We start from the raw sequence: 18,221 nt of genomic DNA, 5'->3' as shown, positions 1-18,221 counted from the left end.
GCTCAAGTATCTACCCTGCCTTGTTTTCCAGGAAGGGCAGTAGCACAGATTGTTCACCCGAGAGACAAAAATGGACTTTATTGGTAAATGTAGATACTGTGTTCTTTGTTCACGTCAAGTTGACTGTCCATGGGAACACTTAAAGATTATTTCTTCTGCAACAGGGATTAAGATCCACGGAAGATCCATAACTGGAAGCTTGTTGAGTACAGTACATCAGCATCAGAGCACATAAAAACTTTGGCTCAACTGATTTCTCTTTCCAGGATGTATTTTGTGTTATCATACACATTTATTTTTTTTTTCTCAAAATACCTTCTCCTTTCTCCCTAAAGTACTGTGCTACCTCTGTTTTGAGATAATGCACTAGGCTAGTAGCATTTGCCTACATTGCAGGTTGGAAACAGAAAAACTTGACGAATTCCATTTATGTCATGCAGCACTAGAATAAGGCCACTTCCTCAGAGGACAACTGAGAGTAACTGGGGGTGTTGCTGCCCTTGCCAAGATTTGTACAGAATCTTTAAAAATTATTATAAATGTAAAAGAGGGCTCAGGAAATAATGTAGTCTGGCCTAGGCTCTGTTTAGGCTATGCTTAGCTGAGGAAGGTTTATACATTTCTAAACACTTCCATTGATGGAATAATCTCCCCGGGCAAGTCACACAGAAGTCACTACTAATTATATAACACAGCAGAATGAAATTTTCCTTCAGAATTTGTTTGATCTTCTATAGTTTGTGTAAAGAGACATTCATGAAATATCAAATAGGCCTTGACATAGCATTTTGAGCCAGTCCACCCGAACTACGCATTGTAACACAGGAAAGTTATATTTTATATGTCCCTCTCTCCTTCACCTTTAGGTCCTCGCCTGCAGGACCAGGTTCCTCACCCGCAGGTGCTGCCAGGGGCCGGTACGATGTTTGCCCGGAGCTGCGGGGCGGGACGGGTCGGCCGGAGCCGCCGCTGCCGGGCGTCGGGGCTCGGGACAGCGTCTCCGCGGGGCGCCTCGCCCGGCGGGCCCGGAGCCGGCGTCGGGGTCCGCCCGGGACGGCCGGACGGAGCCGGGAACGGAGCCGCCCCTGCGGGAAGGGCTGGCAGGTGCGGCGGGCTGAGCGCCGCGGGGAGGCACCGGCGCTGGGCGGGAGAACCGAAACCGCCGCCCCTCCGGCTGCGCCGGGAGCCGCCTCCTGCCGCTGCCCGGCTCTGCCGAGGGGCTGCCGGCTCCCGCGGCGGGGTGGGGACAGCCGGGGGCGGGCTGCAGGCGGGAGTTACGAGGAGGGGCGCCGGGGGCCGCAGGCTGCCGGGCGGGAGCCCAGCGCTGCGGCGGCCGCCGGACGGCAGGTCAGGGTCAGTGCCCAGCGCCGCCGCCGCCCGAGTGGAGAGAGCGGCGCCGCCGCCCGCCCGTTCGCGCCCATGGGGGACTCGGTGTTCAGCGAGAGGCCGGCGCTGCGCTACGCGGTGAGTGCCGCGGCGGGAAGGGGCTGCGCGGGGCCGGGGCGCCCACGTGTACCATGGGGCGGTGGGAGCGTCCGTGTGTCCGTCCGCACAGAGCGGAGCCGCGGGTCAGGGGGAGGTGGCTGCAGTCCTGCCCCGGCGGGGACTCGATGCGCGCAGCCTGCAGGCAGGGCGCCGAGCTGGAGGCTTTCCCCCGCCTTTCCCACCTGGGAATGTCGCGCTTTGCTGGAGATGACATACAAATATGCATATTTTTAATGAATAAAGGAGAGGGCGATGCGGTGCCGGCCGCGGGGCAGCCGGGCTGCAGCCGGCAGGAGCGGTGGCGGTGCAGCCTCTCCCCGGGGGTAGCGGGGCGCTCCGGCTCGGGGAGGCGCTCGGGGCATCCCGGGAGCCCCGTGTCCGGCTCCCGCTGGCCCCTTCTCTCGTCTCGGGCTGGGGTGAGCCCAGCACCGGGAGGGCTCTCAGGGGCTGGTTCCGGCAGCGCTCCCGCCGCCGTTCAGATAGTAACACCGTACTTTATTTAATTTCCTTCACGAGAGCTGGTGCTGTTGAGAAGCCGCTGCACTTCCACCAGCCTTATTAGGAGCATTTTCTCGTTTGCTCCGGCAGGGAGAAAAAAAAAAAAAAAAAAAGGAAAAAAAAAAAAAGAAAGCCGCGTAAAAACAACCAGCTGCCTCCTCTCCTGAAGTCATAAATAAACTCCAGCACGAGTTGTTGCTATTGCATGCGAGGGCTGGTGCCGCTCTCGTTTGCACCCATGTCAGTGATGAATACTTTTATTGCTGTTGTTAAAGTTGTGCGGGAATTGTCAGTCGGAGCAGGCTTGCTTCACTGATCCTGGGAGCACGGGTGCTGGATTGGCGGGATGGGTTGATGGATTTCTAAATGTATCAATTACGGGATACACTGCAATGTGGTTTTTTTTGTTTTTTTTTTTTTATTTGCTTCACTTTGATTCCTTCAGTATTGGACATGAAATTAAACTTCTTTTTATACACCCTTTTATTTTTAAAACCTTGTGTAAACAATTTGGAAGAGACTACTTGGGTTTTTTTGGGCAGCAGGGTTTAATGTCTGTCCCTATACATATTTTTGTACCCACCTGTACACAGCTGTAGGTGTTAGTGCATTCAGCTGCTGTAATAATATGAGAGTTTTTAGAGGTAATGGTAAGTCAGCTATATTAGTTAATAGAAACAAATACCTTTGGTACTGTGTATGTGTAGTGGTAGTGATTTCATCAGGAATCTAGTTGTCTCACACTAAACAAATTGAAACCACTTCTTTCAACAGGTAATGGTGCTGTGAGTATTTCGATGTGTGGTGACCACTGCTAGTCACGTCACGTGCTAGCACCATGAAACTTTTATTACTTCCTGTGATTGTGCTTGTCAGTCTAACGTTAACTACTACTTGCAAACACATTATTGTTTCTGTCAGTTGGGTATCAATACTGTTTTGTGCCCAGAGCCAGAAGCAGGTAGTGCATTGAATTCAGGACAGCAGGCATGCAAGGGAGAAGTCGGATGGCCAGCCATATCGGATGACCATTACCCCTTTGACAAAACCCCTGGTCTTTGATTGCTGTATGTCACAGCGAAAGGGAAATTGCACACCTAAGAATGAAACTTCAAAGTATTTTTTACTATTTTAGGATATATTTCAATGATGAAGTAGCAACACATAGTTATATCTTGGAGGTGACATTTATAGTTGATATCACTGGCTTACCTGGAGAATTGGCATCTGGATACTGTGCGTAATCCATGCATAGGCTTAACATGGAGTCTGTGAAAAACCTAGATGAGATGAAAAGTGTGTTGACTTGATGATGGGCTAAGACTGTAGAGCTTTCTTGTATTGAGAGCTTAGTAATTACCGCTTAAATGTAGCGAAGTACTGTTCTCATTAAGTAGTTGCGTGGTGTAAATACAAATCAAGTTCTTGGATTGTTTTGATAAGTGTGAAATAAAAATTATGCAGTGTTCTAGCATTTAATAGCCATTAATTTATTGGCAGAAGAAATTATAGTGATTTCTGTGGTGAGCTTCTCTTCCGATTTTCAGGACTGATAATTAAAATTTCATGTTTTTCATAAAAGGAAGCTTCTGAACTAGCATCTTCATTCCAAACAGCAGTGTGCTTTTGAAGGAAGTCTCCCAGTCCTCCCCAGTTATTTGCTTTGCTTCATGTCTCGGGGTAGTCAGAGCATGGGAAACAGCATTTGTTCAGGTGGTGCTGAACAGGGGAATGTGCTGCTGGTGCTTCTCGGCTTGGAGGGTATTTGAGCCTCAGGACCAAGCTAGAGTCAGCTAAACTTGGAAAATTCGTGTTGTTTGGACATTCCATCTGCTGTACCAGCCCCTGAGCACTGCAATGTGCTACAGCCAGTGCATCACAATAATGTAGCCATAAATCAACTGGGATGGCGCTGTGATTCTGAGGCTTCCTAGTGTGTTTGCAGGCATAGCTTATGCAAACACAGACTTAATAGCTTAAGACTGTTATGTCAGTGGGTATGATCACATCACCTATAGCACATTTGATCCTGTGAGTGTCAAGTGAGAGTGGAATGACTGATAATTATGTCACAGTTCCATTTTGAACTTGGCATTGGTGTTGACTTACCTAAAAACTCCACTAGGCAAAGAGGTAATTTTAATATACTGAAACATTGTTTTCAGTGAAAAGTAAATTAAAAGAAACCAGCCAGTTGAAAATGGATAAAGATGTATTATTAAAGGAGTAGGTGTAAGAAAAATGAACCAAAATGCAGATTGAGAGACAGTTATACTTGCATTAGATCACAGAAACAAATTTTTTCCCTCATAATGTCTTTTTATTAGTCCAAAGACTCTTTTCCCTTTCTTGTATGTTTAGATTATATTTTTATTAAAACTTACAGAAAGGTAAATAATATCTCATTTTTGATGTATGTTGCCTGGCCAAACTGTACCCTTTAATTTTTAGACATGGGTTAGTTTACCTGCCCATTAATCATCTGGCTGAATTACTCTGAATTAAAAGCTCTTTTTGGTATTGTGGTGTTTGTAACTGATACTAAAATCTCCAAATGTTCCAGGAACAGTTTTCATATAGTTTCATTAAAAGGGATGGTCACCTTCCTGACTCAGGATCTTTTTTTGTTTGTTGCTAAATTCTTTTTTTTCCCCCCTCCATCTTATTACCTTTATGGGGGAACTAAAAAGCTGTTTCATGTATTTTGGCTAAAACACCAGAGAGATCCATTGGTTTCTTGAGATGTAGAAGTTTTTCATGTGACAAAAGACTGAAAAAGGCCTCAGCTGTTGCCCAATCAACCGGTCCCTCAGTGGTTCAAAGCAGGAAGCTTGGAGAATGATCTGGTTTGGATATAGCCATTTTAATCTTTGTGTAATATCTTTAATCTTGTTTTGTCTTGAAACATTTACCAGAAAGGATTTCCCTCAAGGGAAAGGACATTCTACCCTGATGAGGAAAGTCTGGCTGTCTTTCACCCGGGAATATGAGAAAATGGGGAGGAGCTGGGATTTGGAAGTGGCTGCCATGACTTGAAGGATACCTTGGGGAATTCATCCGAGGAGAAGATATGAGACTTTCTTGGGGCCAAAAATTGAGTGTTCTGGCATCCAGAGTGGAAGGGTTATGTGAGTCCTTGGGCTGCACAACTTTGAGTTGGTTTAAGCTTCTGAATCTATTGGTGATAATGAAGTCACCTCAAATTCAGACATTGGAGAGTATTTTGAGAAAAGAAGGGATTCTCCCAGCCTCCAGCAGTGTTTGGGACATTGTACTGTGTGTTTGCTCAGCCTGTGCTCAGCTGACCCCTTGCTGGGGTGATAGGCAGACTTGCTGCTTTAGTGTCTTAAATCCATGAGTCTGCATGGGAGGATGGAGAAAATAGAAGAAACAGTTTTTACTGGAAACTATGACACTAGGAAACTTCCTGCTTTCTGGAGCACAGAGGGAGTAAAAAGAGGCTAATAGACATTTTCCTCCAATATTCCAGTTGTAGTAATGATAACTATACTTCATAAGAATTAGATATTAGAATAATTCAGGGTGGAGTAGCAAGATTGGTGGTGATGCTCTAAAACTGAACTGGAACGGTAAAAATCTCCTTGTGAGGAGGACTCAAGCACTCACATCGTCCTGTGGGCTTGCTTGTGTTTTGCAAGAATCCACTTGTAAAGACAGTTCCTTGTGTTTCTGATTTCAGGACACATTGCCTTATGACTTGAGCCTTCAGCCACTTATGGATTTTAACAGCAAACTCACATGCCACAAGCAGACCACATTTGTTACCATAATTGTAGGAAATCCTACAAGTAATTCATCTTGCTGGACTAATAAGTGTGCTGTCTTCACCTAGACCATATGACTGGTTTCTCTACTCTTCCCAACAGTCTTGCCAGCAAGAAACAGCATAGGACCAGGTTGGGCCAGTGTGTATCCAGATCAGTCATAGTGTATTTTTGTACTTAGGTTTGGTGAGGTTGAGGACAGGCTGGAGGGTAAGTTCCTGCCCATCAAAAAATCTTAAACATCTCTACTTCACAGAAGGTAGTTGCTTATTTTCTCCTATCCTGAATACTCACAAGCAGAGTTAACTTGTTCAGGAAGTTTAATTGCTCTGTAGGTGTTTACAAATTAGGAAATTTTGAAGAAAACTATCAAATTCACCAAATAAGCAAGCTATGGAAGAGGCAATTAGCAGTAGAGGAATAGTTAAATGTCAGATTTCTGGCATCTGATTCTTGGATTTTATTTGTCAAGGACTTATCTCACCTTATGCATGTTGGATTTTTTGGAAGGAGGAATATGATTTGTGATGAATGTTGAGCCCAGTGCTTCATTCTTCATTTGGGTGAATTTCCCAGTGACAATGGTGACTCATGCTTACACTTCTGCAACGTTTGAAAGTACTTTTATTGCTAATCTCTAAAGAGCATGTATAAATATAGGAAGTGAGCTCTCTTTGTCACTCAGTATGAACACCAGGACCAAGCTTTGATTGGGATTGATGGAATTTGAAGTGAGTCCAGCTGTTTTTTATCTGCTGTGCAAAGTGGCCATGAGTTAACACCAAAGAGCTGGAATCCAGGAAGCAAGGGGCTTGTGTGTCGCAGGGTTTTAAAAAGTTACAGGAAGTAGATTTCCATTCTGATCAGATTCTATTTTTTTTACAGCTCTTGAGCACCTCATGTATTCTGGGAGCTCTTCACTGACATGTGGATATCACTGTTCTTCCTCTCATGTGCAGGAGAAAGATGGGGGGCACATGCAGGTTGAGTTGGGCAGGACTTGCTAGGTAGGTGCAGAGCCACACTGATGTGGGTTATTAGTCTGATCCCAGACACTGGCAGGAATACAAGTGGCCTAAAGTACAGAGAGAGTGGCCACCCAGTGTATAGACAGCAGGAGGTAGAGCTTCCTTTTATTCAGTTTCTCTGTCTGTCTCTAGCATAATCTGTCCCTGCAGAGCAATTACAGTTCTTGAAATAGTACTTACAAAGATGCTGTTTAATAAAACTCCCACGTGAGTGGATCTTCAGGGTTTCTCTTCAAAGGGGTGCACAATCATTAGGCTCAGGTGCGGTGCTGTGCTTCCCCAGGAAGGTTTATGCTGATACTGCTTCTCCAGGAGAAGATTGAATCAACCAGCACCAGTCCTTTACAAAGCTTCAGGGTGATGTTTGGGCTCAGGTCTGCCTGAGCAGCAAGGTCATTTTAGCATGGCTAAAATCAGCAACCTGTGCCTGGAATGAAGGTTAGCCATGTAGATGAAGTGCAAGATGAGGATTTCAGTCTCTGTTATGTCCTTTTTTGGTGATTTTTGAGCAAGGCTCTTCTCTGTACTTTTTAAATATTTTTCCTTCCCTGTGGAAATACTTCTCTTCCTAGAGAACCTGTGTGTGGAAACACATGCTAACCTTTAGAGATTGTTCAGGTATGATGGTGGTGTGAATACAGAACTACCCTGAAGTAAAAATGTTGAACTCTACCTAGTCAGTATTCCCCACACAAGCTGATGGTTTGTATTTCAGTTCTGTTTTCCGGAAGCTTTTTGAAATTTGCAGATGTGTCTTCATACTTCTTTCAGCCTGAAGAGTGAAGTAAATCGAAGATGATTGAGGTCACAGATATATTTAGGTAGTTGGTTCTACTTGTATTTATCTTCAGTTGCAGATTGGTTACCTTTTATGCACAAATGTCTGTGTAAAACTGTGAGGAAGGAAATTTACTTACTCAGGAGATTTGTTTCTGTAGTGTTATATATAATAAAGTAGTTTTGCTGGCTACAGCTCTTCAAAATTTCATATATATTTAGAATTTAAATCTCAAATGAAAATGACACCTAAGGAATACTCTGGTTTGTGTGTCATCATGTAAGCAGGGATTTTTGAACTTCTTTCATTTGTCTGCTAAGGACCACTGTTGTTCACCCACTAGTATTTCTGGGCAAGGTGTGTTTGCTGCTCTTGTTCTAATGGAATACCTCTACCTGTGGCAGAAACACAGCTGAACTCCTAGTAACTTGGAAAAGATGTACTCAGAGTTCAAATTCCACACTATTGCTGCCTTTCTATGACATTTGAGAATATAGAAAGACATTTCACTTCATGGAGTGAAATGGCTTTTACTTGTATAGGGAATAAAGGAGGTCTGCATGCATTGTACTGCTTACAAAGAGAATCTGACAGCCTTTCTGTAGCATGCCTTGGCTGACAAGTCCACATGGTTCACATTAAGTTTCTGTAAAGGGGTGTCAAATCTTAGTGCTCCCTTGGGAGACACCTGGATCTTATCAGGCATGGCTGACTCAAAAAGAAACGTAAGTAATGTTTTTTCTTTCTAATGCTTACTATCTAAGTGTTATTGATAGCTCACATTTAAAAGGATTTTCTGAATATATTCTTTATTAAATGAAAAAATGTTAGGATATGCTGATGGAAAATTGAATATTACAGCAGTACTTAAATAGACTGTATTTAGTGTTCAGTTGCTAAGGGCAACCTTAGTAAAGTTTGGGTTTTTCAGGCTGTAGTGCCCTCAGGTATGCAGGAAGAATAAGTGCTGATCTTAACTACCTGCAGGACAGTCTGCTGTTATTTCATACTTGGATGCTTTACATTTTTGAAACAGGTGATTGAAGCTGTGGAAATTGTACTGGAGGCTGTTGATATTTCATTATACAATTGAATTGTTTACCTCAAAATAATATCTCATACTTTTGTGCATTAGTTTATATGAATCTGATTATTGGTCACTTTTGCTGTGCCATGAAGATAGATGATCCTGTGGTTTTATAACTACTACAGTTCTGTAATTATGGTAGATTAGCCAGTCTTCACTGTTTCTGTTTACTGTAGATGATCAATTTCTTTGAAATCAAGCATCTTGTGTAACTAAATATACCTGTAGCACCCAGACTTTGGCCTGTCTAATCTCCTGAAACTTGTTGTTTTCTTTTGATGTTGATAAAGGTATAATACTTGCAAAGTTTTAAATATTTACGAAGTCAGTCGTGTTGTTTCGATGTCAGATGTGATGGAGAGACGTAAATTAAATGGTGTTTAATGATGACTATTTTCCCCCTTTTTCCTGTTAGTTTGTAAAAGGACCTGTTACACTCATCTATACGTGACTTGGCATATGGATCCAGTATCCTTGCTGGCTGAAATTCTCATTTGTGTGATTACTGTATTTTTTCCATTCTGGTCCTATTAATAAAGATCCTGAGCCTTGCAAAGCACTTTGTTTAAACACAAGCTGTGGAAAAGAATCTGAAGATCATTGTTTGATTAGGCTTGCTTAAAAACTTGGAAATGTATTTCTGCTTTCCAGGTGGGGTTTTGAATGAGCACATTGCGTAGAGCTATCTCTACATACCAAAAAAAAAAAAAAAGCAAACCCATAAACAAATTGTGCTGGAAGAAAACCATAGGTACTTGCAGCCTGGTCCTGTTCTTGCTGAAATATGTCCCAGCTCATGAAACAGACGTGGAGTCCAACTTTGTGCAGAGGCCACACCCCCGTTGCCCTTGGCAAATTGTCTCACATTCCAGCGACCCTCTGGATAAAACCATCCTTTAACTGGTACTGTGGCCTTAAATGTTTATCTTTTTCTTCTGCGGTAAATTGTTCTTGTCCTGTATCACTGCAGGCTGTCATTAATATTTGCATGCTGTTATTATGTATCCCTTTAAATGTCAGATTTTGTAGCTGCACATATTGAATGTTGGAAATATTCCCAATTTCTATGAAAGTTATCTTAAATAAAAATGGGTGATTTATTTTACTGCAGAGTATGGCACAGATGAACTTGTGGTAGAATGTCAGAGGGGTTTTCCTGTCTGCAAGCAGAGATCTCTGTGAGTCATTTAGGATGCCCTAATTAGCTGGTTGCTTCCTCTCCCAGATGCATATTTCTGTGGTCTCCTTTATGAATGCTTTTGTTGTCGAGTTCACAGCCTGTTCTGTCCTCTGAGCACATCTGGACAAATGGTAGGAACAGGTGGCAGGAGGGGAAGTACATGGCTAGGCTTTTAACTGGAGGGTGCATGTCTTCCAGAGTTGTAGCTGCTGAATCTCTTACTTCTTGTGGTGTCTGCGGTGTCTTGCACAAGTAGAGGTAGCAGCAATGAGCAGGGCGTTTTGTTTCAACCCGTGAGAAGCCCATGTGAGCCTCAGGGGCTGCCCCTGCAGTGAGGGATGCAACAGGTTCATGTCTTGAGCTCCGGTTCATGTCTCAGTGGTGGGTTTTCACTGGAGAGATGCACGTGCATAGCTCTCAGCATTATCCGGGTGACAGGCAGCACATTCTAACACCTCTGTTGTTTAGCTCAGGAGCAGGGGAGCTGCTGAGCCATGTCCTGTAACCTCAAGAGCTGAGTTACCTGAGCTGCCTGTTGGAGGAACACAGGAGATGACTGCCAGCTGTGACACGAACTGTGAGCGGCTGAGAATTGCTCCTCTCGCTTCCAGTTGTATATGATGGACACAAGCTTAAGTTTTCCAGGAGTGAAAACGACAACGTCACACAAGTGCATGAGCCAGTCTGGCTCTCAGCATGAGCTGGTAGTTTTGGATTTAAAGCCACTGGGATTTCCAGAGGCAGTTCACAGTCCTCCTTCAGCACAAAGTGAACTCCTGCTCAGTTGTGTTTTAGGACACACAGTTTTATGTCTTGGGCAAGGATCTTGCTGGTGCATTGTTCTGGGCTGCTGTGTTTTCTTGTGGCTGAGTGAGCTCGCAGTTGGACACTGTGGCTGGAAGAAATAAAGTTGTTAGTGATGAGCTTTGTTTTCAGAGTTACTGAGGACTGATCATATGAATTTCTCTACAAATATTTGTTGGTTTTAAATTATTTTATTTTTGCATGTCTTACCCTGAAGTGTATTCACAAGGTCTGATTTAAATTGATGTAGATCTAAAATTCAGTCTAAGGCCACAGGAGAATGGACTAATGAAATGCAAATTTTTGAGCTTTGTTACCCCTCACCTGTCTTCTTCCAGAATGTATCTGCATTTTAGTCAAGGTTTTCCATGCATGAATGCTCAGCCCATGTGAAACAACATCTAATTCCTAAATTTTTGGAATTTAATAGGATAAAAATGTTGCAAGAGGACAGAATTAACCTCTGTCAGAAATACAGAGGAGAAAAAGGGTAAAAAAAGCAAACTGTGCAGTCTTCTGTACATTGTACATTGCTCTGGCAAATGTTTTTGTTACTTTATTGTAACAAAAGAGTTGCTTTTATTTGTTTACAGAAGAGATGCTCTTGTCCTTTTTGGATGCTTATCAGCTGATGATTTCCCTTCTGGCTAACTGTATTTTTTTGGGGAGGCATTCTTCCTGCTGTAAGTTCTCTAATGAACAATGGTTGTCACACTACAGGTCATTCATGGCTTTGGAAGTGGTCCTTGCAAATCTTTATTTTCTCATAGCACTGTAGTCTTGAGAGCATTTCTTTATATGATAAATGTGTGAGTCTCCAGTTACTGAGTCTTTCTGCACGATTTTGGATAGTTTGTTGTGAGTGATGCTGAATTATGTATTTTACTTCCAGAGAGTATACACAAGGGCTGGATAGTATTTAAATCCTTCAGTACTAGTACAGCATTTCTGGCCATGAGTTAAAATTGCCATAGTGCCAGCTAGTCTCTAAATTAGGCTGAACTCGAGTCAAGACTGTGACCCTTGCTACAGTGGTAAGACTTAATTTTTTCAATACTGTGTGTCACATCAATTTGTATAATTTTTCCTTTCTGCATTTCCATCATCCATGTACAGTCAGCTCATTATGTATTTGTGTTGGTGAAGGCTTTCTCAAACCCAGGTAAGCAAGAACTATTTTTGTGCCCTTAAATATGTCATAGGTCCCTTTAGTCATATTCTGTGAAGTGATGGGAAAGAATTACTTGGCTGACTGTCAAATTTATTGTCTTCCAGCAACTTTGAGGTCTGTACAGCTGAACTTGAAAAGATGCCTTTACTAGGAGCTGGCCCTGTTCATCTGGCCAGCTGTGATTTTTTTTCTTTCTCCTGTGGTGTTGCCAAATAATACCCAGTAATTGTTGTTGTGCAGCAAAACGATTCTATGCTGTTGTAACTCCTTTTCTCTCAGCAAGACTGAAAAAGGTGAAGGGGACAGTGTTTCTGCCCTACCTTAAATAAAGAGTAACTAAATGTGCACAGGGAGGGAATCTGATTAGTAACAATCTGCTGTTTTTTGTTTTTTTTCTCTCTCTCTTGAGCATAACATCAAAGTGTTTGACAAGAAATATTATTGCCAGGAGGTCCTTACAATTATTATCTATGCCTGCAAATAGAGTGTCTGTTCCTCTAGCTAGCATGCAATATTAAGCAGAGTTTATTTATATCTTACTATATTTTGTACTAGTTGTTTAAATCACTTGCCCTTTATGTAGAATTCATGCCTGAAATTCCAGCTGAAGAAGTATTATTGAATTCCTTTCCTTTACTATCATGTTTCTGATGATGGTTTTTTATCTATTGCTTATTTTAAAGTTCTCTTAAATTCTTTCTCTAGCAGGAAAGTGAGAAAATGAGCCATCATGAAACACAGATGCTCTATAGATCATGCACAACAATTTTTAATAAAAATGCTGTGCAGAGCACATTTATCACCCTATCTCATTCTATATGATTACTGTTGGAATATTTACACATTTTGATCATCGTTCTGTATACGATATAATACCATACATTGGCTATTAATAACTATTTACTTAAATGTGTGAGGCTTTGCAGATTAATGTCCCTTTCAGCAAAGGTCACAGGAAATAACAAAGTTTTTCACTTCTCCCAAGTTGTGTGTAATTTGGTAATACACATTTTCTCAATTTAGGGTTGTTAGAGCCCAGATCTTCATGCTTTGCCATTTGTTAATTATATTTCCTTTTGCTGGTGTCCTTTTGCAAGGTGGGGCTTTGGTTTGAACCCTTCAAATTCAAATGAAGACCTTCAGCTGCAAAGATGTGGAAGATGTTAAAATAACTCCCTTTGTTTTTCCCCTTTTCTTGTATAGATTGTCATACCATTGTGTGTGTTAGTCTTGTGTTTGAGACATTTTTAGGTTTGATCTCTTGTCTGACGCTGCTCCCCTCCTAAGGGTGCAAGGCCAGGCTAAGTCAAGGTTTCATTTTACATGGATGAATGTTTTCTTTACAGTGTATATTACTGAAGTTTTCTGAAACGGTGCAGCTCTGCTCCTGAGGTCTGGTGTAAAACAAACTTCCAAACAGAGAGCAGATTTCAGTCATTGCTTCTGAAAATCCCAGCAGTCACGTGGCTGCTTGACAAGGGGTGAGGATGGTTTCAGTGTTTATGAAGCCAGATTTATAAACTGACAAGAGCAGAGTTTGTACATAGCTTGTTCTGTAAAGTGCTTAATGCATTTTGGTGCATTTAGAAGTAATAATGTGTAACAGAGTGTGTACGTATTTCCTTGGTTTTCACAAATAACCTTGTTATGTTCTTGGTGATTCATCTTGCTGTTTTCTCCCATGAAGCTTTTTTTCCCACTAATGGTAATACTACTCAGTTTTCTGTGAACTCAGTAGAATTTCTATTTATCTATTAAGAATGCAAAATCAAAGGGGAAAAGGGGAGGTCACATTTATTCTGGGATGAGTTACCATGAGGAATTAATGTCTTGTTATTTTGCCTAAACTGGCCTCTAGCTATCTTTGTGGATCCCTTTTAAAGCAAGCTTGAATGCAGCTTTAACAGGGTGATTGGAGCAAGGCAACAATAAATACTCTGACTCATATCAGTGCGTATTTAGGTATTTAGACCTAGAGTTAACTCCAAGTGCAATTTCTCAATCTGGCTCCAAATAAGCAGACAAAGAAACAGACATTTTGATTCCATTCATCAGGCAAATGAGGTTGCTTTTACGTGAGCTTTCTTCGAATCTCTTCAAGGCTTCCCTGCTTGAAGCAGAAGTGGGTGAATGAATGGCTCTGTATTTCCTGTCACCCATTATAATTATGTCTTATGATGCAAAATCATTGCAAAATCATTGCATTTGGGAGTCCTTTTTGTCCATGTTGAGCCATGTTCAGATGGTCCCAGCCTTACAAATGGCACTTTCAGCCTCAGTGATGGTTATAAATAAGCAAATGTAGTGAAGACTGAGGATCAGGACTATCCTGATCTGCTCAGAGCTACAGGAGTGTTCCTGTGTTTCAAACAAAAGAAGTGATGTGGTGTTTGTGGTGTATTGTAGATACAGTCCTGCTGATGGTGTAGCTGGATGTGTCTTCCTGAGCCATTCCTGCTGGCAGCAGGCAGCTGCTGTAAGATCACTGCCCCTTTGGCCAGCATACACCAGTGTTTGGGGCCTGCTCTGTCTGGGTAACACTTTAAAAGAATTCGTGGTATAGAAACTGTGTTGACACTCAAGAAAGGGCTGAAAAAATACCCTTGCCCTCCTGTGTTCCGTGAATCCTGAGTCTTGTCACCTACTTACCAGTGTCTTGGTTTTCATTGGTCTTGTGTGTTGATAGCTCCCCCAGACTTCAGCTGCAGATTTTGTTTGCACACTAAGGCATCAGCATCGCTCAAGAGCAGCACTTGAGGCTGAATTACACATTCACATAAACTGCCCTGCTGACATACCCATGTAAATGAAGGCCAAACCATCATGTTAGCAAGGAGCAATGCTCAAAAGATGTTTCTTTGGGGAAAGAAAGATCTTTGTAATCACAAGCTTGTCTGCTTTCTATATGAATGTGTAATACAATGTATTAGTTGCGTGTGTTCTTTATACCGTTCTTGTATTTTCTGCTGGAAGTATTCACTTCAGGTTATCCATAAGATTACCCAATCCCCACATCACAGTTGGTTTTTAACAAAAGTCATTGGTATCAATGGCCAACACATGGGAGGAGCGAGCAAGGCTTGCTGCTTGGCCTCCTGAGGTTGCAACAAAGCTTCTTCACATTTGCTAGAAGATGCTTAAATTACCTTGCCAAAACTAAGTTCAGCTATCCATTTAATAGAGTTTCCTTTATGAGTACAGTAATTTCTTGTATCTTGTAAAACAGAGAGCAGTGTGCCATGTTCCAATGCAAGCTTAGATTGTTGTTCTAATCCCCACTTGTGGGTATGGACTGTTGTGGTATTTCCAGTGTTGGTATTATTAAAACCTCACCTGTGAGTTTTGCACAATTACTTCTCAGAATTCCTTTGCCTTAAAAATCTTCTCTTCCCAGTGTTAACTTTCATCAAATAAAAACAAAGTTGCAGTTTTGACAGCAGCAGATGTAATTGCATTAGTTACGGAAATGAACATTATACCAACTTGGAGAAAAAGATAAGGGCTCAGGTATGTGTATTAGTAAAGCAGAGGTGAACTTGCAGTAATTACACTGCTGCACTTTTACTTGTAGCTGTGCTTGCAGGAGGGTGCACATAGGTTGGATCTGAGGCATAAAAAGAATTCATCCAGAAGTTTCTGAGGTCCTTTATTAGTTTTGACAGTCTGCTTTCTGGTGCCTTCTTTTGATGCTCGTGCGTGTTTTCTCTGCCTTGGGATCAAAACTGTCTCTGCCATTTAGCTTTATTGTGGGGGGGTGGTGTGTGATGATCCTGTCTCGTAGTCATGGATTTCTTACGTATGTGTCAGGAGTCTCCCTGCTCGCCTGCACTTTCCATAAGTTTACATGTATGCAATCTTAAATGTATTTAAATTACTTCCTAAATGACCTCTGAAACGTGTACTTCTAGTCATAGTAAATGTCTGTAGGTTTGAGCATCAAGGAAAATAGGGAAAAAAATGACAAGGAAATGGCAGCTTTTGTGGAGCTCTCTTAAACATGTGCATGCCCCTCATTGCTTTGGTACACATCTTCGTCCCATTTGTAGTAGGTTTAGATTGTTTTTATATTGTCCACTTTACTCTGTTTCCTGGAGACTCATGCAATTTAGCCCTGCAGAGGGACTGGAGGAAATTATCTCTAGACTGACTCTATTAATTATTGTTCTCCCGAGAATCTGCTTCTTCAAAGACAATGGCAATAGCAAAGAGATAAAAACACTCTTGAAACATGCCAGTGCAATTATTACTTACACCTCTGGCAAATTAGGGGACTGATCCTTTTCCTGTAAGTTTCAAAGAAGCATATTTGTTCTCTTTATTGTTACTTTTTATAAGAAAACCAGTCTATGAGCCTATAACTCTTCATAATTGCTTAAAACTGCAATGTGATTTCTTGGGAAGGAAAATACTTGAAAAGTTAGCAGAATTCACCTGGCCAGTGTCTCAGAATGTAAGACATGGGGGACCTCCTGAGCTGTGGATCCCTGCCCCGTACTGTTGCACACAGCTATGTGTGACCTCTTCAATAAACACAGCAGGGTCTGTGTCTCAGAAGTTGGATGGTTTTTTCAGTTCACCGCTTCAGCTGAAGGGCTCTTCCAGAGCGCCTTGACCAACTTTTCATATTGACTGAAATTTATTCTTGGAGGCAATATGAATATATCCTTTTAGCTGAAACTGCACTTTTGCTGGCCTGTTAGTTATCCAAGTTTTCCTACCTTCATTTTGTTTTGCCTGTGGAAAGGATGCTGGCTCTGCTGTGAGGGACACCCTTATTCTGTCTCTCTGCCTAGAAACTGTCCTCTGTGTTTGTTGCCTTCTTCAGGGATGGGCTTCACACACAGTAGAGAAAAAATGTGAGAGCAGAGTGACAGGAGCTCATTTCATGGCCTGAAGTCAAAGGGAAAATGTCCTCTGTCATGATCCCTTCCTCACCCCAGCTATAAATGGAGCCCAAGCTTAGCAGCTGACATCAATGCTGCAGTGTTCTTCATTTAGGATGAATACTGCTCTTGGCAACCTTTTCAGCTGATGGCTTTACTTTTCTCATTTGCCATCTTTAAATAGTTGCCTTAATCAACTTTATTCTACACACTTCCTTAGTTAGGAAGAATCATCCTCTTGGAGACTGAGATCTGCTGCCTCTGCAGGTGAAGGAGGAGAGCGAAGCCGAGGACCTATCTCATCTTTCTCATTCTGCTGAAGTTCCTCTTGAAATGTCTTTGTTAATGGTGCTTGGTTTTGGGGACAGAAAAGGGAGAGGTGGAGTTGGGAGACAGCAAACTGAAGATAATGGGGGACAAAAAGGAGGAGAAATGGCAAAGTACTGATGGGAGAGAAGGGCATAGATGAGGTGACCCTGCTGCTGTTGAGTCTGGCAGCCAGCCCACAGCCCAAGCACTGATGCCCTGCAGCTGCTGCAGCCCCCTGGCTCCTGTCTGTATCTGTGGCTTGGCCCAGGGCATATAAAAACTCCTGGCACTTGGAGTAGCAACTGTGGAGGAAGCTCCTAGGTGAGTCCCTGCCACATTCAACCACAGTAGGTGAAGCAAATGTTCATTATTGTGTCAAACCCACTGCTCATATGAACAGGTTCCTTTTGTTTGCACCACTACTCCTGTGGCAGTAACTCCTTTTTGTATGGATAGCTTAATTTGGAGGAAAACTCCAACTTTTACATTTCACTGTCAGTGGTTACGGATACGTTGTCAGTGGGAAAAACACACGTCTGCCTGGAACTTACATAGGTGTTTGACAGAGATGACCTCACCAAATTCAATAATGTGAACATTTTCACTCCTCTTCCTAACTAACTCACTTCAGTGGTGCTATTCTTTCTGTTTTGCCAAACTTTTGAAAACAGAAAACATAAGACTAAGAACAGTACCTACTCTTTAAAGAGAATCTATTGTGAACCTATTTATTTTTAATATTAAATATATTTTTAAAAATTCATATTGGCTTTTTTCCACTCTTACATGGCTACTCTTAGGATTTAAGATCATTATCTTGTGCTGAGCAGTAGCCCTTTGTGCAGGCTTACCAGGGATATATTGCATTTTCTGGGGAAAATGTAATTCATATTTGCAAAATTTTATGGATGACATTACATTAAGTAAAGGTGTTTTTTTGCTTGTTGTGAATCTAAGTGGGTAAAGGATGAACAGATCTGTATGCCTCATTGTTTCAAGTGTAAGTGTGCCAGCTCTCTCCTACATTATTTTTCCCCAGGGCTGTAAAGTTTTAGTAGCACTTAGCAAAATGTTAAAAGGAAATATATGCCAGTATGATTTTAAGGACAGCATAAGGCATTTGGAAGTGGTGACTCATGCAAAGTGTTAATAAATACAACTGCACTCACATACTTAAAGCTGCCTTTGTTACACTACAAAGGTGAGAGGTGCT

At 42.1% G+C, this 18,221-nt stretch overlaps 1 protein-coding gene across 1 annotated transcript in view; it reads left to right on the top strand.

Annotated features, from left to right (window-relative positions):
- The first annotated feature begins 1,331 nt into the window (after positions 1 to 1,331).
- ARHGAP6 (Rho GTPase activating protein 6) overlaps positions 1,332 to 18,221 on the top strand; it is a 159,476-nt gene continuing 142,586 nt past the window's right edge. The window contains exon 1 of the mRNA XM_041416566.1: positions 1,332 to 1,464. Coding sequence (XP_041272500.1) covers positions 1,420 to 1,464 — 45 coding nt within the window. The 5' untranslated portion in view covers positions 1,332 to 1,419. The remainder of the gene's footprint in view (positions 1,465 to 18,221) is intronic.

This window comes from Onychostruthus taczanowskii, unplaced genomic scaffold, assembly GCF_017590055.1.
Source record: "Onychostruthus taczanowskii isolate IOZ18803 unplaced genomic scaffold, ASM1759005v1 scaffold52, whole genome shotgun sequence".
In the NCBI taxonomy this organism is placed as follows: domain Eukaryota; kingdom Metazoa; phylum Chordata; class Aves; order Passeriformes; family Passeridae; genus Onychostruthus; species Onychostruthus taczanowskii.
This window is presented reverse-complemented; position numbering and strand designations above follow the sequence as displayed.